General features: G+C 44.9%; 1 protein-coding gene across 1 annotated transcript in view; it reads right to left on the reverse strand.

Moving 5' to 3' along the window:
- Positions 1-27199, reverse strand: part of LOC140065876 (uncharacterized) — a 112340-nt gene that overhangs the window by 49162 nt on the left and 35979 nt on the right. The window contains exons 9-12 of the mRNA XM_072113437.1: positions 24059-24085; positions 19371-19550; positions 13939-14118; positions 2326-2505 (exon numbers count right to left, since the gene is read on the reverse strand). Of these exons, the coding sequence (XP_071969538.1) occupies positions 2326-2505; positions 13939-14118; positions 19371-19550; positions 24059-24085 (567 nt within the window). The remainder of the gene's footprint in view (positions 1-2325; positions 2506-13938; positions 14119-19370; positions 19551-24058; positions 24086-27199) is intronic.

The raw sequence follows: 27199 nt of genomic DNA on the forward strand, positions 1-27199 counted from the left end.
GCCAACATTCTCCTCCTCATCCTCCTCCACCTCCTCCGATATGCGCTGAGAAACAGACCTGAGGGTGCTTTGGCTAACAACATGGGAATCTTCTTCCCCCATCTCTTGTGACGAGCGCAAAGCTTTCGACTTCATGCTGACCAGAGAGTTTTTCAACAGGCCAAGCAGCGGTATGGTGAGGCTGATAATAGAGGCATCGCCACTGACCATCTGTGTTGACTCCTCAAAGTTACTCAGCACCTGACAGATATCAGATATCCACGTCCACTCCTCATTGTAGACTTGAGGAAGCTGACTGACTTGACTACCAGTTCTGGTGGAAGTTGACATCTGGCAGTATACAATCGCTCTGCGCTGCTGGTAAACTCTGGATAACATGGTTAATGTTGAATTCCACCTCGTGGGCATGTTGCACAACAGTCGGTGAGAGGGCAGTTTGAAGCGGCGTGTGGGCTTGGGCGTGTGGATTGGATGCAGTGTATTTCCTCTTGAGCTCCAGCGTCTGGGGTATAGACAGCTGAACGCTGCCCATGGAGACATTGGTTGATGCTGTGGAGGATCGTGGAGGCGAAGGTGTGGTTTTCGCACGGGAGGTGTTTGGGCCGGGGTCCTGGGCAGGGGGCTGACTAGCAGAGGCAGCAGATGACACACAGGAAGGAGCAGTGGTGTGCCTGGCCGGAGGTGAACGGCCTTGGTTCCATTAAGTGGGGTGTTTAGCATTCATATGCCTGCGCATACTGGTGGTGGTTAAGCTGGTAGTGGTGGAACCCCTGCTGATCCTGGTGTGGCACAGGTTGCACACCACAGTCCGTCGGTCATCCGGTGTTTCTTTAAAGATCCTCCAGACTTCCGAAAATCTAGCCCTTGCCACGGGAGCTTCACTACGTGAAACATTTGGCGCTGATGCACCAGCTCTGGCCCTGCCTCTCCGTCTGGCCCCACCACTACCTCTTCCAACCTGTTCTCGTCGAGGACTTGCCTCCGTCTCAGAAGCACTGTGTTCACCCGGCCTATCAACCCAGCTTGGGTCTGTCACCTCATCATCCTCCGATCCCTCAGTCTGCTCACCCCTCGGACTTCCTGTCCTGACAACAACTTCACCACTGCCTGACAACCATGTCTCCTCATCGTCCGACACCTCTTTACACACTTCTTCCACTACGTCAACAATGTCATCATCACCCACAGACTGCGACCGGTGGAAAACCTGGGCATCAGCTCAGCAGCAACCGGACAAGTGGTTTGTGACTCTGGGAAGGGTCCAGAAAACAGTTCTTTATAGGATACAAGACTCAGTATGTGGAGTTTCTCTTTATGTTATGGTCTAGGACGGGAGATTCTCCAATTCTCCTCAAAAACCGCATTCAATGAACAATGTCCACAAATTGACCAAACAGATATTCTTTCAAAATAGTGTTGTTTTTACTTTATAAATTCATAGCCATACAATATGTTTCAGTACTTTCATTTCATTCCATAGTTATGCATAGAAGTTAATACATCTTTTTAATGTTTGCTTGCAAAAACTGTAAATCCCTTTGGGTCTAGTGAGCCAATTTCACATTGCTAATATTCACCATTCTTTAAGTCCGGTTAACGGTACATGAATTATATGGTAATAGAAACGACTCACGTAAGTACGATCCCTAGGGCAGAGACTCTACCTCACTTGCACGCCAACATGGAGCATACCTGTTTGGATTTTGTGCTGTGCCTGTGATGACTTTCAGTTTTGAAAAAAAAAAAAAATCGGCAGACTGTGCCTAATTCAATCAAACCCCTAATAAATTGTCCCACTTAGGTGTTTGAGATGGATATGTGTGTCACTACGAGCTAAATAGAACATTCGCGAATCTATCTGCAAATTCGTCACAATATGGTACTAGCTGCACAACTAGTGCCAGCAAGCCCAGCCACAAGCAAATAAAAAAAAAATAAAATATATAACGCTATTGTAGCCCTAAGAAGTCCTGTTGGGTTCTTGTATGGCTAGTTTCTAACCTACACTGACAGCACACAACAGGATTTTGTGCTGTGCCTGTGACAAAAAAATTGGCAGACTGTGCCTAATTTCAAACACCTAATTTCTAATGTGAGCTGTGATATAGCGGGAGCTCCATTAGAAATATTTCCCTGCGGCCCAGAGGACTCTAATGCCACTGATAGTCTATATACAATTTAGTGTATATAATTATATAAACCAAACTACTTAGCTGGATAAATCAAGGAACATATTCACTGGTTCTTTTAAAGTTTTGGGCCATTAGTAATGTCAGCACAGGATTTAGTGATGGTGGAAAATGGGCAAACCCCAGACCCTCTGACCTTTGGGTTCTGCAAGAGCAGAAGCTTCTGTTTCTCCATCACCAGCTCCATTCGTCTTCTTGAAAGTGGACTTGTCCATGGAAATGGTTACTGAGGCGGATGGTGGGGTTCCAGGTATTTGTATATCAGAAATTAAGATCTCAATCAGAGGTGTGGTCTCCAGAAAAACTCTAACGAAGACTGAAAAAGAAAGTTTTGCTGAATTTTACATCTATTATTATGTCTTGAATGTAAATAATGAGCTACAGTGTCATTTATCACATATCCTCAACATAGATGATGAATATTGAGCACTGGGGTCCACTACTGAGACTCCCACCAATCACAGAGGAGGTTTTGTGCCCCCATACACAGTGCAGGGGATCTACTTGTGCAGTTACTATTTATATGTTTTTTTGACTAACAGTGGATAACACAGCAACACATCCAAAACTGCTCCATAAACTGTGTAAGAAGCAATAATGCCCAAAAAGGCATTTTTTCTTACGTAATACATTCTTACATTTTTTTCTTTTCCTAAACTTATCTGTTATGTGCTGTTGCCCATAGCAATACCTATAGCTAAGGCCATCCAATTCTTCATCCATAATTTTCTTAACAGTGATACAGTATTTACTTATAAATTAGTTTTCATTAAAGAAAAAGTATTTAGTAATATAAATGTTTCTATGTCAAGTCCTAGCTGGGCTGGTGTCTGATAGGTGCGGATGGTTCACGTGCACCGGTGAGAAATAACTTTCCGTGTCATAGACACTCAGGGGGATATTTATCATACAGCAGTACTCATGCACTGGTGTGGGAAAGCCCCTCCCACAGATGGATAGATCGAGAGGGTCAGCTGGATTTGTGGGAAAATAATCACAAGTGCTAACAATAAGCTACTATTTGTTATTATTTTAGTGCTTGTACGCCAGTGTTCAGGCGCCAAAGCCCTAATAAAGTCCCCCCCTACATCTGTATCCAAGTCCAGATTCTGGATCTTCAGTAATTACACAATTGTTAATTATGCATCATTGGATTTGCTGGCCTTTTACGGTATAAAAAAATCACATTGAGGTTTTTTGGGACTTTTCACTACTAAAAAGTCACACATGACAATTTCAGCCACCTAACTATTCTAGTGTAAACATAGAACTACTGCTAGTGCAACGCCCTGAAATTCAACTTGCAACTTTTTAAAAAAGCACCAAGAAAGTCACATAGAAACTCCAATCTCCTGCTGCTCGAATGTGCTGAGAATTCTTATGCATTTTGCTACTTTTTTGTGACTTTTTGAAAAAAAAAACCCAGACATCAAGCTGAGAATAAGAACATTTATTAAAGGGGCAAAGCCACTGGTCAGTGCGGGCCTCTTCCACCACTTAAGGGATCAGAGGCATTGGAGCTAGTGGTGGTGCAGGACAGGTCATTAAAGTATAAATATCAGGGAGGTGACCGACATCACGCACGCCTGCTTCTGTCTATAGAATCCAAAAGCTGATATTTTTGGCCACAAATGAGAGGTACTGTATAAAATCAGGTGTGCTACTATTAAAAATGAGAGATGCTACTATTAAGGCCTCATTCAGACGTCCGTCTGTGAAGATGTATATGCGGCCGCATACACGTCCCCATAGACGGCAATGGCGGCCGGAAGTTGGATTGCAACGGCAGAGGACCAGAGGATCCTCTTTTAGGCCGTGTCACTGTTGTAGCTCCTCCTATGCAGGAGGAGCTACACAGCATGTCCCCGGGTAGAGCTGCCATGTGTGCGGCTAAGGTGTGAGAATAATTGTGATCTCTAGGGAAGATGATGATAAAATGAGGAAATTTAACTTTTTGTGTTTCTAAATCTTTAAAGCAGAGTTCTGGCAGCTGGAAGCTGATGTGTCCTCCAGATGGAAGGATAGAGAAAGTACAGAGAATTCCTCCAACTATAGAGTTGTTGGATTTACAGTAATTGCTGGTTTTACACAGGGCTCATTTACTAAGGGTCGAGGATCACACTTTTGTCGGGCTGTGCACCTTTCAGGGCTAAAACAGCTTGTACAGGTGCAAGTGGGTGCGTGGGCATTGTGTGGCACATGATCGGTTTTTGGCGAGGCTGTAAAAACAAGAAAACAGTTGTACTTACCCCTTTTGGTGCTCCGGTCGAGCTCTGTACCGCCCATCATCCTTGGTCTGTATGTATACAGAGATACAGCAGTGATATAACCACTACAGCGCCCCCTGTGCAGCCTCTGCCTGCAGCCTGTGTAAATGTTACACCAACCACAGCCAGGACCTGCAGCGTCCCCTATGACCCCCCCAATGTATGTATACAGAGATTCAGCAGTGATATAACCACCACAGTGCCCCCTGTGCAGCCTTTGCCTGCAGCCTGTGTAAGTGTTACACTGACCACAGCCAGGACCTGCAGCACTGCCCCTATCACCACCGGTCTGCAGGTATACAGAGACAGCGGTGACATCACCACCAAAGCGCCTCCTGTGCAGCCTTGTCCTGCAGCCTGTGTAAGTGTTACACTGACAACAGATAGGACGGCAGCACCCCCATCACCACCAGTTGGTATATATACAGAGATACAGCAGTGATGTCAGGACCACAGCGTCCCCTGTGCATCCTCTGCCTGCAGCCTGTGTAAGTGTTACACTGACCACAGCCAGGACCTGCAGCACTGCCCCTATCACCACCGGTCTGCAGGTATACAGAGACAGCGGTGACATCACCACCAAAGCGCCTCCTGTGCAGCCTTGTCCTGCAGCCTGTGTAAGTGTTACACTGACAACAGATAGGACGGCAGCACCCCCATCACCACCAGTTGGTATATATACAGAGATACAGCAGTGATGTCAGGACCACAGCGTCCCCTGTGCATCCTCTGCCTGCAGCCTGTGTAAGTGTTACACTGACCACAGCCAGGACCTGCAGCACTGCCCCTATCACCACCGGTCTGCAGGTATACAGAGACAGCGGTGACATCACCACCAAAGCGCCTCCTGTGCAGCCTTGTCCTGCAGCCTGTGTAAGTGTTACACTGACAACAGATAGGACGGCAGCACCCCCATCACCACCAGTTGGTATATATACAGAGATACAGCAGTGATGTCAGGACCACAGCGTCCCCTGTGCATCCTCTGCCTGCAGCCTGTGTAAGTGTTACACTGACCACAGCCAGGACCTGCAGCACTGCCCCTATCACCACCGGTCTGCAGGTATACAGAGACAGCGGTGACATCACCACCAAAGCGCCTCCTGTGCAGCCTTGTCCTGCAGCCTGTGTAAGTGTAGATAGGACGGCAGCACCCCCATCACCACCAGTGTGTATATATACAGAGATACAGCAGTGATGTCAGGACCACAGCGTCCCCTGTGCATCCTCTGCCTGCAGCCTGTATAAGTGTTACACAGCCATCAACTGCACCGCTGCCCCCCTCACCCCCGGTCTGTATGTATAGATACAGCAGTGATGTCATCAGCGCCCCCTGTGCAGCCTCTGTCTGCAGCCTGTGTAAGGCTATATTCACACTGCCGTTGCCCGCCCGTACCGTACCGTAGCGGGCAACGGCAGTGTACGGGGAGAGGAGGAGGAGGCGAGCGCAGCTCACCCCCGCCCCTCTCCATAGGAATTAATGGTGCACGGCGCCGTACTACGGATAAAGATAGGACAGGTCCTATCTTATTCCGGGTACGGAACGGTACGGTGCCGCACGTGTGCGGCACCGTACCGCTCCCGTAGGGTGCCGTGCGCCCATTGCTGCCTATGGGGGACGTATATCGGCCGTATATACGTCCCCTATACGTCAGTGTGAATATAGCCTAAGTGTTACACTGGCCACAGCCAGGACCTGCAGCTCCCTCCATCACCCCTGGTCTGTATATATAAAGAAATACAGAAGTGATGTCACTACCACAGCGCCTCCTGTGCAGCCTCTGCCTGCAGCCTGTGTAAGTATTACACTGATCACAGCCAGGACCTGCAGTGCCCCCCCTCACCTCCGGTCTGTATGTATACAGAGATACAGCAGTGATGTCACCTCCGCAGCAGCCCCTGTGCAGCCTCGTCCTGCAGCCTGTGTAAGTGTTTTACTGACCACAGCCATGACCTGCAGGGGCAGCCAGTTGTGATGTCACTGCTGCACCTCTGTATACATATGGACCACTGGTAATGGGGGGGGGCACAGGGCTGGACCGGAGCGCCAGATGGTAAGTACGACTGCTTGCTTGTTCTTAAACCTTCAAGCCCCTTGAATTATGGAGGTAACAGTTTTTGCTAGTGGGTCATTAGCTTAGGGTTAGTGGGGCTTTGTGTAGTTGGCTTAGGGTTATTGACGACATTTAGGTTCTTAATGGTTGTGTTCACACACTGCATTTGAATTATATTAAGAAACACAATTCGGGGTGGAGTGTCTACTGAATGGAAGTGTATAAAGCACATTCCTGATCGCAAGCGTTTTACTGTAAACACAGATGTGAACTGGAGAATCTCCTCTGCACTGCGCTGGAATTGCCTACCAAAATGTAATTCAAGTGCAGAGTGTGAACACAGTCAGAGGCCGCATTCTGATGAAACATTTGCAATTCAAATACTTTGGGAAAAATGCATCACACGCATCTGTGTTCTGCAAGTAGTAACATGTGCTTTGTCTTTTATTATGACTCATGACAACCAATCAGAGCTCAGATTTTATTTCATAAGCTGCTGTGGGAAAATAAAAGCTGAGCTCGGAGTGCTTGCCTTGAGCAACTAGAACAAAATAAAGCTGCCCCAACGTGTTTAATACTGTACAACGTTATCTGCGTGTTTTACACTTCAGGAAGTAGTCTGGTATTCTTTCCAGGAAAACGAAAGGGTGTGCACCAAAAACAATTTCCTCTGGTGGGCCCAAGGTATTTCAGTCTGACCCTTGGTGCTACTAGTGCTGCAGCTAGCAGTTACCTTGTTCCTCTGGCTTTCTTTGCTTGGTTGGTTGCCATGGGAATCCATAGCTAGATGGAAGATGATGGGTGGGTGTTGTTGGGAGGAGTTACTGGCACATGTACACTCCTGATCAGTAGCTGCTGGGTGCAGGAGAAAATCAGTCTTGCCAGCATGTAAAAACTCTAGGACTGCACTGTATACACACTGTGCTGTGCGTGCATGCATTAGAACTGATGGGGATCCTGATCTGTCTTTATTTGTGCATTAAAACTTCCATACATACACAATTCTACTATATTTAAATGCAAACAGCTCTGCTTCATCCTATTCCTGGTGTGTAATTGGATAACCTGATAAGTCCCAGTGCACTCCCGCTGAATGCCGCCGGCAAAGCTGCCGGCGCCTTCAAAAAGATGGCGGCACATGGGCGCCACCATCTTTCAGAGGATCGTCGCTTCCCGTGACGTCATCGGGGAGCGGCGATCCGTCACCATGGTAGCCTCGGGACTTCCAAAGACCCAAGGCTACTTCGGATTAACCTATTCATTACAATGTGTAGTATGGCAGTATATGATAGGATTGTACAGACAACCTAGGGTTAAAGTACCCTAGGAAGTCTGAAAAATAGTAAAAAATTTTAAAAAGTTAAAAAAATATATAATAAATATAAATATAAATAAACAGTAAAAATCATAAACACATTAGGTATTGCTGTGTCCAAAAATGCTGATCTATCAAAATATAATGATGGTTTTTCACTGCGTTTAACCCCGTAACGGAAAATCGGGCCCAATTTAGAAAATGGCACTTTTTGCCAGTAAAAAAAAAAATTAAAAATTCTATAAAAAGTGATCAAAAGGTTGTACAGTCCTAAAAAATGATAACATTGTAAACGGCATCAAAAGCCGCAAAAAAACTCCGTACACCAAAGTATAAAAAAGTTAATAGCGCCAAAACGGCAAAATCCCCCAAAAAATGTTTGTACAGGAGGTTTTCATTTTTGTAAATGTATGAAAACATTATAAAACCTATAAAAATTTGGTATCCTCATAATCGTACAGACCCAAAGAATAAAGTAGACATGTCAGTAAAATCTAAGCCCACAAGAATACGGCACAAATGTGTTTTTTTACCAATTTCATTGCATTTGGAATCTTTTTCCCGCTTCGCAGTACACGGCATAGAATATTAAATACCACCATTTTGAAGTGTAATTTGTTACGCAGAAAATAAGCTATAACACAGCTCTTTACATGAAAAAATTAAAAAGTGATATATTTTTGAAGGTGGGGAATGAAAAATGAAAACGCAAAAACGAAAAAGGGCTGCAGCGTTAAGGGGTTAAATATATGAGGGGTGATACTATTAAAACTATTAAAACTATTTAAATTTTACTACTAAATATGTGAGGGGTGATACTGTTTAATATATGAGGGGTGCTACCATTAAAAATATTAGGGGTGCTACTTTTAAATATGTTTGTGCTCAATTATGTATATGGGATGCAGAGATGGGTGGGGGTTTGATATGTTGACCCCTGATGCAAAGTTTGTAATTTGTAATTAATGGGGCACATGTCTGAATTTAAAGGACATCTACCACCAGGAAGAAGGATTGTACACCAAGCAGACTGGCATACTGGTGTGTGCCCACTCTGGCAGGATATGCTCTTTCTTTAGCTTCTTCTGCCCTTGTTTTTGAGAAAAAAGAGTTTTCAAAATAATGCAAATAAGCCTGAGGGGCTCCAGACTCCATAGCTGTTTATGGATCCTAGAGCCCCTCAGACTCATTTGCATGATTTTAAAGCCTTTTTTTTCTTAAAAACAATAAGAATAGAGATGAGCGAGCACTAAAATGCTCGGGTGCTCGTTATTCGAGACGAACTTTTCCCGATGCTCGAGTGCTCGTCTCGAATAACGAGCCCCATTGAAGTCAATGGGAGACTCGAGCATTTTTCAAGGGGACCAAGGCTCTGCACAGGGAAGCTTGGCCAAACACCTGGGAACTTCAGAAAAGGATGGAAACACCACAGAAATTGACAGGAAACAGCAGGGGCAGCATGCATGGATGCCTCTGAGGCTGCTTAATCGCACCATTATGCCAAAATTATGGGCAACAGCATGGCCATGACAGAGTGACAGAATGAAGCTAGATAGCATCTAAAACATCCAATAATTGACCCTGACACTCTAGGGGACGGCATGCAGAGGCAGCGGCAGCAGTGGCAGGCTAGAGAGTGTCATGGCGACATACCCTAAATGGACTCAGGTTTCACCAAAGGAGGTGAGCAAGAAGCGCTGAAATGATGTCCTATGTGAACAAAAGGTTAATGGTATATTTAGTCGATAAAACAGCATGGTGGCGACATAGTGACCAAGTTCCATAACGTATCTGGTGAAACACCCGAAAAATGAGCCTGACACAGCTCGTTTGATAAGGGGACAACATGTGGAGGCAGCCATGAATACGACTTCCATGATTAAGAGCGACAGTATGGGGCATCCATATTGCGCTGCTATGATTGCAACTTCAGGTCTCCAGCATGGCCGCGACAGATGCGCCGAGTTCCATTATGTATCTGGTGAAACACCTGAAAATTCTGCCTGACACAGCTCGTTTCATAAGGGGATGATGTGCTGTATTTCCTCTCGCACTCCAGCGTCTGGGGTATCGACAGTTGAAAGTTGGAGACATTGGTGGACGCTGTGGAGGATTGTGGAGGCGAAATGGACAGGAAACAGCAGGGGCAGTATGCATGGATGCCTCTGAGGCTGCCTAATCTTGGGATGGAGCTGGCGGTCCGCTGCCAGGCGAGCTTTTGCCTGTCCAAGCCCCTGTCTCTCGGCTCATCCCCACCCAAATGGGCCTGGGGGCCAGAAGCGTTTACTTTGAAAAAATTATAATTTTCAAAGCAGACTGGGGCTACAAACAGCACTTCTAAGAACCTTTTGTATAAGATCAAGTTTAGTACTGTTCTTATAAGTAATTGGCTTGGTTATGGCGGGTGAGGGGAATGTAAACAGATGCGCAAGAAGCGCTGAAATAATATTGGTAATGAAGTTTGGCAGTATATTTTGTGGATAACACAGCAGGGTGGCGACAAAGTTAACAAGTTTGATGTGGAAGCAATGAAAACAACCCAAAATTCTGCCTGACACAGCTCATTTGCTAAGGGGACGATGTATGGAGGCAGCTATGGAGATGATGTGTGGAGGTAGCAATGGAGACAACGTGTGGAGGCAGCTATAAAGACTGTGGAGGCTGCTATGGAGACAATTACATTTGGATAGTGCCTGTATGTGGCAGTCCAAAAAAGTTTTCAAACCAGAGGACCGGTTAGGTGGCCCTCCAGAAAAATTAAATACATAGAGTACCTGTATGTGGCACTCCCAAAAATTGTTTAAAACAGAGGACCGGGTAGGTGGCCCTCCAGAAAAATTAAATACATAGAGTACTATAGCTAGAGACACTTGGCCCTGGCAAAAAATAGCCAGTTTCCTCTGCTATAGTGTACAAAGAGGAGGAGAAGGATGAAAATGAGGAGGAGTGCATACATTATTCAGGTTGAGCTTCTTTCACATGGTGGAGAATGGAAATCCTGAGAAATCCAGGCTTTATTCATCTTGATAAGCATCAGCCTGTCAGCGCTGTCGACAGGCGTGTACGCTTATCGGTGATGATGCCACCAGCTGCACTGAAATCCCACTTAGACAACACGCTAGCCACAGGGCAGGCAAGAACCTCCAAGGCGTACAGCGCCAGTTCATGCCACATGTCCAGCTTTGAAACCCAGTAGTTGTAGGGAGCTGTGTGATCATTTAGGACGATGGTATGGTCAGCTACGTACTCCCTCACCATCTTTCTGTAAAGATCAGCCCTACTCTGCCGAGACTAGGGACAGTTGACAGTGTCTTGCTGGGGTGACATAAAACTGGCAAAGGCCTTGTAAAGCGTACCCCTGCCAGTGCTGGACAAGCTGCCTGCTCGCCTACTCTCCCTCGCTACTCTTCCCGCAGAAGTACGCCCTCTGCTGCTAGCACTGTCAGAAGGGAAATACTGTTTCAGCTTGTGCACCAGGGCCTTCTGGTATTCATGCATTCTCACACTCCTTTCCTCTCCAGGGATGAGAGTGGAAAGATTTTGCTTGTACCGTGGGTCCAGGAGAGTGAATACCCAGTAATCGGTGCTGGCATAAACTCTTTGAATGCGAGGGTCACGGGATAGGCAGCCTAGCATGAAATCTGCCATATGCGCCAGAGTCCCAACGCGCAAGAATTTACTCCCCTCACTGGCCTGACTGTCCATTACCTCCTCCTCCAACTCCTCTTCTTCTGCCCATACACACTGAACAGTGAAGGACTGAGCAATGCTCCCCTCTTCTGTCTCGCCAACATTCTCCTCCTCATCCTCCTCCACCTCCTCCGATATGCGCTGAGAAACAGACCTGAGGGTGCTTTGGCTAACAACATGGGAATCTTCTTCCCCCATCTCTTGTGACGAGCGCAAAGCTTTCGACTTCATGCTGACCAGAGAGTTTTTCAACAGGCCAAGCAGCGGTATGGTGAGGCTGATAATAGAGGCATCGCCACTGACCATCTGTGTTGACTCCTCAAAGTTACTCAGCACCTGACAGATATCAGATATCCACGTCCACTCCTCATTGTAGACTTGAGGAAGCTGACTGACTTGACTACCAGTTCTGGTGGAAGTTGACATCTGGCAGTATACAATCGCTCTGCGCTGCTGGTAAACTCTGGATAACATGGTTAATGTTGAATTCCACCTCGTGGGCATGTCGCACAACAGTCGGTGAGAGGGCAGTTTGAAGCGGCGTGTGGGCTTGGGCGTGTGGATTGGATACAGTGTATTTCCTCTTGCGCTCCAGCGTCTGGGGTATAGACAGCTGAACGCTGCCCATGGAGACATTGGTTGATGCTGTGGAGGATCGTGGAGGCGAAGGTGTGGTTTTCGCAGGGGAGGTGTTTGGGCCGGGGTCCTGGGCAGGGGGCTGACTAGCAGAGGCAGCAGATGACACACAGGAAGGAGCAGTGGTGTGCCTGGCCGGAGGTGAACGGCCTTGGTTCCATTAAGTGGGGTGTTTAGCATTCATATGCCTGCGCATACTGGTGGTGGTTAAGCTGGTAGTGGTGGAACCCCTGCTGATCCTGGTGTGGCACAGGTTGCACACCACAGTCCGTCGGTCATCCGGTGTTTCTTTAAAGATCCTCCAGACTTCCGAAAATCTAGCCCTTGCCACGGGAGCTTCACTACGTGAAACATTTGGCGCTGATGCACCAGCTCTGGCCCTGCCTCTCCGTCTGGCCCCACCACTACCTCTTCCAACCTGTTCTCGTCGAGGACTTGCCTCCGTCTCAGAAGCACTGTGTTCACCCGGCCTATCAACCCAGCTTGGGTCTGTCACCTCATCATCCTCCGATCCCTCAGTCTGCTCACCCCTCGGACTTCCTGTCCTGACAACAACTTCACCACTGCCTGACAACCATGTCTCCTCATCGTCCGACACCTCTTTACACACTTCTTCCACTACGTCAACAATGTCATCATCACCCACAGACTGCGACCGGTGGAAAACCTGGGCATCAGCTCAGCAGCAACCGGACAAGTGGTTTGTGACTCTGGGAAGGGTCCAGAAAACAGTTCTTTATAGGATACAAGACTCAGTATGTGGAGTTTCTCTTTATGTTATGGTCTAGGACGGGAGATTCTCCAATTCTCCTCAAAAACCGCATTCAATGAACAATGTCCACAAATTGACCAAACAGATATTCTTTCAAAATAGTGTTGTTTTTACTTTATAAATTCATAGCCATACAATATTTTTCAGTACTTTCATTTCATTCCATAGTTATGCATAGAAGTTAATACATCTTTTTAATGTTTGCTTGCAAAAACTGTAAATCCCTTTGGGTCTAGTGAGCCAATTTCACATTGCTAATATTCACCATTCTTTAAGTCCGGTTAACGGTACATGAATTATATGGTAATAGAAACGACTCACGTAAGTACGATCCCTAGGGCAGAGACTCTACCTCACTTGCACGCCAACATGGAGCATACCTGTTTGGATTTTGTGCTGTGCCTGTGATGACTTTCAGTTTTGAAAAAAAAAAAAAATCGGCAGACTGTGCCTAATTCAATCAAACCCCTAATAAATTGTCCCACTTAGGTGTTTGAGATGGATATGTGTGTCACTACGAGCTAAATAGAACATTCGCGAATCTATCTGCAAATTCGTCACAATATGGTACTAGCTGCACAACTAGTGCCAGCAAGCCCAGCCACAAGCAAATAAAAAAAAAATAAAATATATAACGCTATTGTAGCCCTAAGAAGTCCTGTTGGGTTCTTGTATGGCTAGTTTCTAACCTACACTGACAGCACACAACAGGATTTTGTGCTGTGCCTGTGACAAAAAAATTGGCAGACTGTGCCTAATTTCAAACACCTAATTTCTAATGTGAGCTGTGATATAGCGGGAGCTCCATTAGAAATATTTCCCTGCGGCCCAGAGGACTCTAATGCCACTGATAGTCTATATACAATTTAGTGTATATAATTATATAAACCAAACTACTTAGCTGGATAAATCAAGGAACATATTCACTGGTTCTTTTAAAGTTTTGGGCCATCACAGTAATGTCAGCACAGGATTTAGTGATGGTGGTAAATGGACAAACCCCAGACCCTCTGACCTTTGGGTTCTGCAAGAGCAGAAGCTTCTGTTTCTCCATCACCAGCTCCATTCATCTTCTTGAAAGTGGACTTGTCCATGGAAATGGTTACTGAGGCGGATGGTGGGGTTCCAGGTATTTGTAAATCAGAAATTAAGATCTCAATCAGAGGTGTGGTCTCCAGAAAAACTCTAACGAAGACTGAAAAAGAAAGTTTTGCTGAATTTTTCATCTAGTATTATGTCTTGAATCTAAATAATGAGCTACACATATCCTCAACTTAGATGATAAATATTGAGCACTGGGGTCCACTACTGCGACTCCCACCAATCACAGGAACTGTGCAGTTCCTATCTTTATATTTTTCTACTAACAGTGGATAACACAGCAACTAGAGATGAGCGAGTATACTCGTCCGAGTATACTGCTCGGTCGAGTATAAGCATACTCGGACCGGCTCGTTACTCGGACGAGTATCTCGCCGGCTCGAGATCGACCAGTAAATTAATAAAATAAATTGAATAAAAGTATTTTTATTGTAAAAAAAATATTACACATGTTTGCAGATGTTTTACTTGTAAGAACACATTGAAATAACACTATTCTTCACTTTCCAGGTGTTCGCGCGTGTCTCCCGCTAGGTTTGGAGATGTTCGGAACATCTGGAATGTGAAGAATATTGTTCTTTCAATGTGTTCTGCACTTAAATGCTCCTGTGTTCACTGTTTTTAATGTTTTAATTCTATTCTTCACTTTGCAGCTGTGCGCGCGTATCTCCGAACCTATCGGGAGACACGCGCGCACAGCTGCAAAGTGAAGAATAGAATTAAAACATTAAAAACAGTGAACACAGGAGCATTTAAGTGCAGAACACATTGAAAGAACAATATTCTTCACATTCCAGATGTTCGTGCACATCTCCTAACTTAGCGGGAGACACGCGCGAACACCTGCAAAGTGAAGAATAGTGTTATTTCAATGTGTTCTTACAAGTAAAACATCTGCAAACATCTGGATTTTTTTTTTTTTGCACTGTTCTTTTACTGTTCAGTTTTAATAAAAAAAATGCTCGGGTCTCCCATTGACTTCAATGGGGTTCGTTATTCGAGACGAGCACTCGAGCATCTGGAAAAGTTCGTCTCGAATAACGAGCACCCGAGCATTTTAGTTCTCGCTCATCTCTAACAGCAACACATCCAAAACTGCTCCATAAACTGTTCAAGTAGCAGTAGTGCCCAAAAAGATATTTTTTCTTAATTTGCTTAATAGTGTTATTAACTTATAAATTAATCTTCATTGAAGAAATTGTTTTACTTAGGATAAATTGAGTAGTATAAATGTTCCTATGTCAAGTCCTGGTGTGTGATAGCAAAGCCGCTCCTCCGTGTCGCAGAGGCCCTGATAGAACTGCCCATAGAACTGTCCCAAGGAGCTGGCTAATGATAAATAACACACACTGGGGGTCATTTACTAAGGGCCCGATTCGCGTTTTCCCGATGTGGTACCCGAATATTTCCGATTTGCACCGATTTCCCCTGAATTGCCCCAGGATTTTGGCGCACGCAACCGGATTGTGGCGCATCGGCGCTGGCATGCACGCGACGGAAATGGGGGGGCGTGGCTATACGAAAACGCAACGGATTCGGAAAAGCCACCGCATTTAAAACAAAAATTCTGTCGCTGAGCTTGCACTTACCTTCACTCAGCCCGAGCCGGTGAACTCCAGCGTGTTCCGATGCTTTTCGGCGCAGCAGTGCCACCTGGTTGACGCCGGAGGAACTACCTTAATAAATCCCGGCCGGACCCGAATCCAGCGCAGAGAATGCGCCGCTGGATCGCGAATGGGCGGGTAAGTAAATCTGCCCCACTGTGTCTAACTTAATCCCAACTGCCAGGAAACTTAAAGGAAACCTACCACTTCTGATGGTAGGTATTAGATGTAACCACCGGGCACCAGCTCTGGGTGAGCTGGTGCCGGAGCTTACCTTAGCTAGTGTTTTAAACCGCTATATCGCGGTTTAAACACATTTTGATTTACAGCCCCGAGGTAGCTTCAGCGCTGCGTGCGGCCGTGCGCGAGTGACGCCTCCGGTACTTTCCGCGATATAGCGGTTTAAAGCTGGTGCCCGCTGTTTACATCTAATACCTACCATCAGAAGTGGTAGGTTTCCTTTAGGGCATTCAAGAGTGCAGGTCTGGAGTCTACAGCTACAGATGTCTACAGGTACTAAGATGTGAGTAAATAGAAGTAAAGAGAGTTAGATTGAAAAGGAAGACAGAGGAATGTGAAAAGCCTATTATAGGTAACTTTGTACTTTGACATAAACAGCCTGAACAGTTTCTTAAAATGTCTTCTAATACTGTCTCCAAATATTCGCCATTTGTCTCCAGCTGTGTATCCCTAAATGATATTGCTCCATAATCCAAAAAAGGGAAGTAAAAATGACTAGAACTACTACTTCTAACTACAATTCTTTAACCACTAGAGGTCCACAGAGCTGACGGCCACAAACATTGGTGCAGCCCCCCTCAAAACCTCTACAGTGGCCCCAGAGAGAGAGATTACAGGGAATCACCAAAGAGTAGTCAGTCCTTGTGCAAATCCATGTGTCCACCTCAAACAGTGAAAGGTCAGTGAGTAAGGCTGCGATGCACCACCAGGTCCAAGTAACAGCTCCATTCTCACCCTCAATCCGGAGCTTCGCGCTTTACACACAGATGAGAATAGCCTAAACATCAGCAGACTTTTCTACTTCTTCCATCTTTTTCTCTATCCTTCTCACTCTCTTCCATAGAAGAGACTATTCTTTATATTTCAATCAATACCAATAAGGATAACGCTATTGTAGCCCTAAGAAGGCCTGTTGGGTTCTTGTATGGCTAGTTTCTAACCTACACTGACAGCACACAACAGGATTTTGTGCTATGCCTGTGATGACTTTTAGTTTTGAAAAACAGTCGGCAGACTGTGCCTAATTCAATCAAACCCCTAATAAATTGTCCCACTTAGGTGTTTGAAATGGATATGTGTGTCACTAAGAGCTAGATAGAATGTTTGCAAGTCTTCCTGCAAATTTGTCACAATATGGTACTAGCTGCACTACTAGTGCCAGCAAGCCCAGCCACAAGCAAACAAAAAAAAATATTCTAGCCCTAACAAGGGCTGTTGGGTTCTTGTAGACTCACTCCTGCCTAACACTATTCTAATAGAACACCCTAACGCTTTCCCTGACCAGCAGCAGCAGCAGATCTCTCCCTAACAGCATCCAGACAGAGAATGATCCGAGCAGCGCAGGCAGGGGCTAGTCTATTCCAGGGTCACCTGATCTGCCCAGCCAACCACTGCTATCGACGTGTAAGGGTACCACGTCATGCTGGGTGGAGTGCAGAGTCTACTGGCTTGTGATTGGATCTGTTTCTGGCCGCCAAAAAGCAAAACGGCGGGAGATGCAATTTTCTCGAGCTGGCGAAATATTCGTCCGAGCAACGAGCAGTTTCGAGTACGCTAATGCTCGAACGAGCATCAAGCTCGGACGAGTATGTTCGCTCATCTCTATATAAGAAGCTTAAAGAAGAGAAGATCCCGCCAGAGGGGGCACACACCAGTATGTCAGTCTGCTTGGTTAACAATCATATACCCTGATGGAAGATGTTCTTTAAGGTACAGATCCAGCACCCAGATTCCATTCTGTTCTGCTGAATCAAACCAAGAGTCAGTGTTCCATAGAGCCCAGAAAGTTGCAATTGAAAAATCTACCTGTATTGTTAACTAAAGTGGATTGAAAGGCAATATTAATCCAATCTATATTATCTATGTACAATCTATAGTCTACATTGGTGTAACGGTCGCGGTTCCAAGGGAATGCGACCGGGCCCGGAGACAGAGGAGGGACCCCACCTGCTTGCCATACAGGTGCCGTGCGGAACCTGATTGCATTGCTAGGTAAAGGAGGCCCAATCCAGGACACATCATGTAGTCATCATGTGGCTTCTGTCGTGACGTCACTGCGCCCGGGCCGGATGGCAGTATAATATAAACATTTGTGGGAGAACTTATTTATTTGGGAGCTATAATAACTTTTTTTTATTTGTTAATAACCAAGGAAAAGGTGCATAATAAAATACAAATTTTACTCACTCATTTGAAATCAGGGGATACTATAAACAGCACAATGTGATAACTTCTCCCTGATGCAGAATCTGGGCTGTCCATCAGGGGGAGGTTAGCATATTGTACTGTATATAGTATCCCCTGATTTCAAATGAGTCAATAAAATGTATATTTTATTATGCCCCCAATGGCCCAGATATATCATTGTGTTGTGCAAGTTTTTTTGTCTAAATTTGCACCAAATAAAGTGCACATGTATTTGTTTGTCCACTTTTGTGTAACGGTTGCACTTTATCCGACGCTTATGAAAACTGTGCACCTGAAGGGATATGGTGGGGCTTATTCAGAGTTTGCAACACATTTATTATTGAGATGCGACACAGCATGAAGCAAAGTGCCAAGAAAAAAAATTGTACAACTGTGTCACATCCTGAAAACAGAGCAGATTTACTAAGAGCCTGCAACACTATTGGATTATCTGGCACGTGAGTGAGGAAACTTCATTAAGGCGGATGACACCAGTTTTCATATATCTGGGCCAATATTTATTATAATATTATAACGGGTGCTCTAGATTATTTAAGAACATAACTAATAAATCAATTTGCGGGCAGCATACAAAATGCCCCCTAAATTAGTTATATTATTTGATTATTATTATTATTATTAGATGTCCTGAGATTTATTATATAATTACGAGAGGCACTGCATAAAATAAAAGTTTGTATTTGGTCCAAAATGAAATAGTACTAAGCACAGTGTGGTCAATTGTGGTGAAACGGGGTACCATTATTTAGGGGCACAGTGTGGTCAGTTGTGGTGTAAGGGGGAAACAATATTTAGGGGCATAGTATATTTATACAGGTGACTTTAAACTCTAAGTCAAGGTCATGTGTATAGTTGCACAGGTTAAAGATGGGCTAAACTGAGCTAAAGACATTGGGGGGTGAATACAGCAGCAATAAGTCACCACTAGGGACAAGTCACCGTGTTATGTACTCAACAGAGAAGCTCATCACCTGAAAGTTACTACACTTTTATGTGTGTCTCATCTGAACTGTAGTCACTGAGTAACCTCCTAATTTGCTGCACACTGGTAATTTCTAATGTGAGCTGTGATATAGCGGGAGCTCCATTAGAAATATTTCCCTGCGGCCCAGAGGACTCTAATGCCACTGATAGTCTATATACAATTTAGTGTATATAATTATATAAACCAAACTACTTAGCTGGATAAATAAAAGAAACATATTCACTGGTTCTTTTAAAGTTTTGGGCCATTAGTAATGTCAGCACAGGATTTAGTGATGGTGGAAAATGGACAAACCCCAGACCCTCTGACCTTTGGGTTCTGCAAGAGCAGAAGCTTCTGTTTCTCCATCACCAGCTCCATTCATCTTCTTGAAAGTGGACTTGTCCATGGAAATGGTTACTGAGGCGGATGGTGGGGTTCCAGGTATTTGTAAATCAGAAATTAAGATCTCAATCAGAGGTGTGGTCTCCAGAAAAACTCTAACGAAGACTGAAAAAGAAAGTTTTGGTGAATTTTTCATCTATTATTATGTCTAATAGCTAAAGTGTCATTTATCACATATCCTCAACATAGATGATAAATATTGAGCACTGGGGTCCACTACTGAGACTCCCACCAATCACAGAGGAGGTTTTGTGCCCCCATACACAGTGCAGGAGATCTACTTGTGCAGTTCCTATCTATATATATTTTTTACTAACAGTGGATAACACAGCAACACATCCAAAACTGCTCCATAAACTGTTCAAGTAGCAGTAGTGCCCAAAAAGATATTTTTTCTTAATTTGCTTAGTATTGTTATTAACTTATAAATTAATCTTCATTGAAGAAACTGTATTACTTAGGATAAATTGAGTAGTATAAATGTTCCTATGTCAAGTCCTGGTGTGTGATAGCAAAGCCGCTCCTCCGTGTCGCAGAGGCCCTGATAAATATGACCCATAGAACTGTCCCAAGGAGCTGGCTGATGATAAATAACACACACTGGGGGTCATTTACTAAGGGCCCGATTCGCGTTTTCCCGACGTGTTACCCGAATATTTCCGATTTGCGCCGCTTGTACATGAATTGCCCCGGGTTTTTGGCGCACGCGATCGGATTGTGGCGCATCGGGGCCGGCATGCGCGCGACAGAAATCGGGGGGGGCGTGGCCGAACGAAAACCCGACGTATTCGGAAAAACCGCCGCATTTAAAAACCGAAAATGTGTCGCTTGGGGAGCGCTCACCTTCACCTTCTATGGGATGGTGCATTCCGGGGCGTTAAGATTATTTTCGGCGCTGCAGCGCCACCTGGTGGACGGCGGAGGAACTACCATCTTAAATCCCAGCCGGACCCGAATCCTGTGCATAGAACGCGCCGCTGGATCGCGAATGGGCCGGGTAAGTAAATGTGCCCCACTGTGTCTAACTTAATCCCAACTGCCAGCAAACTTAAGGCATTCAAGAGTGCAGGTCTGGAGTCTACAGCTACTAATATTTTCTTCAAAATCTGCAATTTGAGCAGGAGCAAGACTAAGATGTGAGTAAATAGAAGTAAAGAGAGTTAGACTGAAAAGGAAGACAAAGGAATGTGAAAAGCCTATTATAGGTAACTCTGTACTTTGACATAAACAGCCTGAACAGGTTCTTAAAATGTCTTCTAATACTGTCTCCAAATATTTGCCATTTTTCTCCAGCTGTGTATCCCTAAATGATATTGCTCCATAAGGTCCAGCCATCCCGCAAGTAACAGCCCCATTCTCACCCTCAATCTGGAGCTTTGCGCTTTACACACAGATGAGATTAGCCTAAACATCAACAGACTTTTCTACTTCTTCCATCTTCTTCTCTATTCTTCTCACTCTCTTCCATAGAAGAGACTATTCTTTATATTTCAATCAATACCAATAAGGATATCCACTACAATTATGTTTAATCCCTATACTATCCACACACGCCCTTGAGGAAGCGACGGAGAAAAGTACGTCGGGGTGCTGTGGTGGTGGTCGGGGAAACTTTATACTGCTTGGTATGCACTTTATACAATACTCTTTGGGGTATATGATATTGTTGGACTTTTTCTGTACTCTCTTCCCTTTCAGTATTAGGTTTCATGCCCACTGTAGGTTGATACATTGTAATTACATAAATGACCAGCACCAGTTCTTGTGTGTTTGTTTCTGTGGATTTTATGGTATAGTTTTAATCCTTTTTTTTATTGCCATGTCGTGCATAAATAAAGATTATATGATTTTAATGCATCGGTAGTTATGAGTTGAATATTACATTAAGGTCCTGTATACTACTATTGGTATTTAGTCTTTATATTTGCCCTTTTTTTCCATATAGCTATTTTATGTGTGACATGGACCTGAACTTGCTTTTGTGTTGTTTAATTTTGAGTCTTGCTTTGTGTCTACATTTGTCATAGGGAGGAACCGTCTTTGAAATTGTCCCATATTGCTTGGAATATGCTGAGGCAAGCAGGCAGAGCATAAAGAGGAATGAATCTTAGGGCTTAGTGTCCTCTCTCAATCCGACTTGCCACTTTTTTTTTAAATTGAACCCCAAATAAAACTAAAATAAAAAAATTAAATCTTTTAACATTTGTTCATTTTTTGTTAGCCCTTTGTGTCATGGTAAAACACAAAACAAGTAGAGTGATGGCTTTTAAACCACTACCTCCGAAAAATTTGAGTTCCCAGTCATAAAAGCCATTTCAGTCATTGTCATTAAGGGGTTATTTAACCCTATATTTAACCCTTTCAGTCATCAATATGCAGCAAAGACTTACCGGCTATGGAAAGGGCTCAGCGCGTGAGCCCTCTCCATGCACCCGCGGCCGACCCGTGACGTGCTATTACGTCACGGGTCGTGAACGGGTTAACATAAATCTGAGTTAAGGATGTAAAAGTAGGATTTCCATAGGAATGGTTAAATAGCTAGATGAAGTGGAAAAGGAAAGAGCATCACATGGTCCTATATAGAATATAGGTCCATTGATGTAGAGGAGTCATCAGTTTAAGTGCAATGTTGCAGTAGGATTTGTTCACTATGAAAATGACTTCTACAGTAAAAGCAGTAAGAGGGAGGACAACAGAGCCAAATAAAGACCACATTGGACTTAGTGGTGGAGAAAGAATTATAATGGAACTAAATGGCAAAATAGATTGTCCTCATTTTTTCATCATTCCGTCTCGAACACAATTGACATTTCTTCAGTACTTTTACCTCTTGATGGACCTGAGAAGAAAACAGAAGGTATTACCTTTATTTGTATATAATGTGCACATTTTTTAAATCTTTGACTTAACATATGATAACAAAAGATGAGAGGACCCGATGGTTGGATTCTGCCACCTGACCTGGACATTTTGCTGCATTGGTTGTGAACAGCCAATTCGGCAAATTGAAGCCTCTTGCAACTAGCCATGGATATGTTTTGCCAGGGGGTGTTTAGGGTCATGTGGTCAACCCAAAACAGTAGTTACACATACTTATTATATTATGCTCACTTGAAAGTAGATATCTTCTTCTAGAAAACCATGCTTTAATAATTAAGCTATTTTGCAATTATCATTCAATTTATTAGCCCTTTATTACAAAATTTACTTTGCCATACTACGGATCCAACTGGTAAGAAGAGATAAATGCTCAAACGTTTCCCACTATCGGCACCCAGTGTTTTACGAAGAACGTGATTTGGTTGAAACATTATACACAGGTAACAAGAAAAGTTCTATCACCTTTGAGCAACGATTTTGAAGTTTCTAGATTTTCTTGTTACTTGTAATTGTGTACTGTATGTTTTAAAATGTGGAACTATAGCTCTTGAGCCCCATTAGATTTGATTGATTACAATGGGAATGAGAATAGATAGGAAATCAGAACAATGGGATTGATTTACTTTTAATATAGATATAGGCCAGATTTATCATTAGTGATGCAATAAGGCATGATGTGCACTTTGCCTCACCAATTCGCGGACCGGCACACGGTATTCAATAATCCAGCGCACCCTGCAAGTGCCAATTGCACTTAAACTTTTGTTTTTGGTGTACTCATTTTAACAGGCATGTGCCACATTTATGTCGGACTTTCAACTTAAATTTGGCACCAGGTCCAGATACAAATATTGCAGAACAAGTCTCTGGCTCAACATTCCATCTCTAGAATCTTTTCCCCCATAAACTTATGATATATTTCAATAAAGATGTCCAGGTCTCTTGGACTTGTTTGCTGCTGTCACATCATGACTACCATTGTAAGAAGACATAGGGGGATATTTATCAGGACCTCTGCACACCGCCAGTGGCGCAGAGGTCCTGAAATAATCGCAAATGCTAGCTTATTGCTAGCTTTTGCGATTATTTTCCCCAATCCGCCACCTTCACGCCAGTGGGGCGTGAAGGGGCGTGAAGGGTGGGCGCGGCCGGCCGAGCGGGGGGCACGGCCAGACGGGAGTGGGCCGTGAAAAGTCGCCGGTTGGGTCTTTTTCTACGCCAGGCCCTGCCTGGCATAGGATAAACACTGCGCAACTAGCAGCCCGATACATGAAGAGGCAGAAGCCTCTTTATGTATCGGGCTGCGAATTTGCAGCGGCGGGGCGATCATACGGTGGCGCACGAGCGCCAGCGTATGATAAATATCCCCCATATAGTGTATCCTACAAGATAGAATCTTCCTGAATAATCATTATTCCTATATTTATATAGCGCTCACAGATTATACAGCGCTGCACAAAACTTGGCAAATCAATCACTGACCCCACGGGGCTTATAATTTACTCAACCTTCCTATGTTTTTGAGTGTTAAAAAAACCACGCAAACACGGAGAGAACATACAAACCGTTTCCAGATGTTGACCTGGATGGAACTTGGACCCAGGACCCCAGCACTGCATGGCTGAATTGCTAACCACTGACACTTCCATATTCCAGCCCACTGTACCATAAAAGAGTGTCTTTTCCTAATCTAAAACCTCTAACATAAATAGACATTACTCCAGTAAATTTACCTGTCACTGATTGTTGTTCATCACCATCTGAGAAAAAAAATGGGAAATTATCTATTTGTGAAAGTAACATCAAAATATTCCAGAACTTTTATACACTAACACATATCAGGACCTGTTCTTAACTGGGCTTGTCGCAATCCAATGTGCATGTATATCGTAGCAATCGCAAGGGCTCAGAAGCAGAGCCCGTGTGATCACTCAGGGAACCCAACTGTGTGTGACAACCAGGCTCCCGCACTAACTGTTGGAATCAAAATACTCATTATGTGGGCTATTTAACCATATAGATGCCATAGTCATAGGGACTTTGGCAACTATAGGGCAGTAACGGGGCCTTACGCAGCCAATTGGCACCCTCCTTGCCAGGCACGGATGTGCTTATGAAGGACCCCAGTGCTGCCCTCAGTAGATGTCTGTTATATTGTACTTTCAGCGTGATCTAACAGTGCTGCTGTCAGCATATGCAAGATTGGTTCTTTTACATTAGTATTGCAATATATTACGCTGAACGCGTGATCAAATGATTACTTGTTCACTCCCCACAGTAGGACAAAATAAAACAGTAAAAAAAGTTTTTAAAAAGTCGCAAATGAGGGGGTCGTGGTCTTGCTGCTGTCATTGATGGAAGCGTGAGCCACTATCTCCATGTTATTTCCGCTTAACAAGCAACTCCAAAGGAAAAACTGCGAAAAATCTTCTACCTGGACATACAGGGACACCAAAACCCGGAGACCATGATTAAAAAGCAGAGGAACCTTGCCAGACCCTGCAAACTTATCGACATAGGCTTCTCTCCGGCTGAGGCATAAATGGAAGATGGCGCTGCTATATGCCACGCCCTATAGCAGATCATCTCCGGAGATCCTGGTCTGCCTCTATATCAGCCTTTGACGGCTCACAACGTTCCCTTCTTGCCAGCTTCTGGACCCAGATGGGGAGCAGATGGTACAACAATAGAGATGAGCGAGCACTAAAATGCTCGAGTGCTCGTTATTCGAGACGAACTTTTCCAGATGCTCGAGTGCTCGTCTCGAATAACGAGCCCCATTGAAGTCAATGGGAGACTCGAGCATTTTTCAAAGGGACCATGGTTCGGGAATAAAATGTGTTAATTAATTGAAAAAGAATGTCTTCTGATAAGTTAGCAGATGTATGCAAACATCTGCAATCTATTCTTCACTGTTCCGCGCGTATATTATCTCCCGACAAGTTAGCAGATGTGAAGAACAGTGAAGAATAGAATAAAAACAGTGAACACAAGATCATTTAAGTGAAAAACACAGTGAAGAATAGATTGCAGATGTTCGGCACATCTGCTTACTTGTCGGGAGATACGCTGTCCCGGGATCCGCTGCTCTTCTTCCACTGAAGTCTCCCCGATGTCTCCGTGCCGCTGCCCGATGTCTCCGTGCTGCTGCCCGATGTCTCCGTGCCCCGATGTCACCGTGCCCCGATGTCACCGTGCCCCGATGTCACCATGCCCCGATGTCTCCGTGCCCCTATGTCTCTGTGCCCCGATGTCTCCGTGCCCCTATGTCTCCGTGCCCCTATGTCTCCGTGCCCCGATGTCTCCGTGCCCCTATGTCTCCGTGCCCCTATGTCTCCGTGCCCCTATGTCTCCGTGCCCCTATGTCTCCGTGCCCCGATGTCTCCGTGCCCCTATATCTCCGTGCCCCGATGTCTCCGTGCCCCGATGTCTCCGTGCCCCGATGTCTCCGTGCCCCTATGTCTCCGTGCCCCGATGTCTCCGTGCCCCGATGTCTCCGTGCCCCTATGTCTCCGTGCCCCGATGTCTCCGTGCCCCGATGTCTCCGTGCCCCGATGTCTCCGTGCCCCGATGTCTCCGTGCCCCTATGTCTCCATGCCCCGATGTCTCCGTGCCCCGATGTCTCCGTGCCCCGATGTCTCCGTGCCCCGATGTCTCCGTGCCACTGCCTGATGTCTCCGTGCCGCTGCCCGATGTCACCGTGCCCCGATGTCTCCGTGCCCCGATGTCTCCGTGCCCCGATGTCTCCGTGCCCCGATATCTCCGTGCCCCTATGTCTCCGCGCCCCTATGTCTCCGTGCCCCTATGTCTCCGTGCCCCTATATCTCCGTGCCCCTATGTCTCCGTGCCCCGATGTCTCCGTGCCGCTCCGTGTCGCTGCCCGATGTCTCCGTGCCACTGCCCGATGTCTCTGTGCTGCTCCCCGGTGTCTCTGTGCTGCTCCCCGGTGTCTCTGTCCTGCTCACCGTGTTCTTCAATGTGTTCTTCACACATATATATTGTTCTTCACATGCTATTTTGTTCGCACTGTTCCGCGCGTATCTTCCGACAAGTAAGCAGATGTGCCGAACATCTGTAATCTATTCTTCACTGTGTTCTTTACTGTGTTTTTCACTTAAATGATCCTGTGTTCACTGTGTTCACTGTTTTTATTCTATTCTTCATTGTTCTTCACTGTGTTTTTTTAATTAAATGCTCGATCTCGAGCAGGGGAAATACTCGTCCGAGCAACGAGCCGTTTCGAGTACCTTAATACTCGAACGAGCATCAAGCTCGGACGAGTATACTCGCTCATCTCTAATATTTATCATTGTATCATCATTGTTGATTATTCATATCTGCAACTACTGAGCATATTAGTTATTATGAAATACGATGTAAACCTATGATGTGGGGTATTTGTTATGGGAGACCTTCTATAGTTGGTGGATGTACCCGATGTTTTGTATTTGTGATCTTGCCCAGTTGAGCCATAGTATTGGATTTTCTGATTGTATCAATTGTACCTGTTATGTCTTTTAATATATTTAATAAATTTTGATGCATTTACAGAGTTTGCAAGAAGTTGGTGAGTTTAGATTGGGAAACAACTCAGTTCCAAGAGACGTATTGGCGCAAACACATTTCTTTATGGTCAAAGTAAGCCTGATGGAAGCTGCTCATATCAGCAGATACGGGTATACACAGGCGATAACTCACTCCTATAACTAGCCTGCTTGAGAAAACAATACATCATATGGGTTGGGGTTTCCCTGTGCATCTCCTAACCACAAGAAATGGCACCACATACTCGTGTATAAGCCGAGTTTTTCAGCACAAAAAATGTGCTGAAAATCCTCAACTCGGCTTATACACTAGTCAATATACACGAGTCA

The sequence above is a fragment of the Engystomops pustulosus genome, chromosome 6 (genome assembly GCF_040894005.1).
Source record: "Engystomops pustulosus chromosome 6, aEngPut4.maternal, whole genome shotgun sequence".
In the NCBI taxonomy this organism is placed as follows: domain Eukaryota; kingdom Metazoa; phylum Chordata; class Amphibia; order Anura; family Leptodactylidae; genus Engystomops; species Engystomops pustulosus.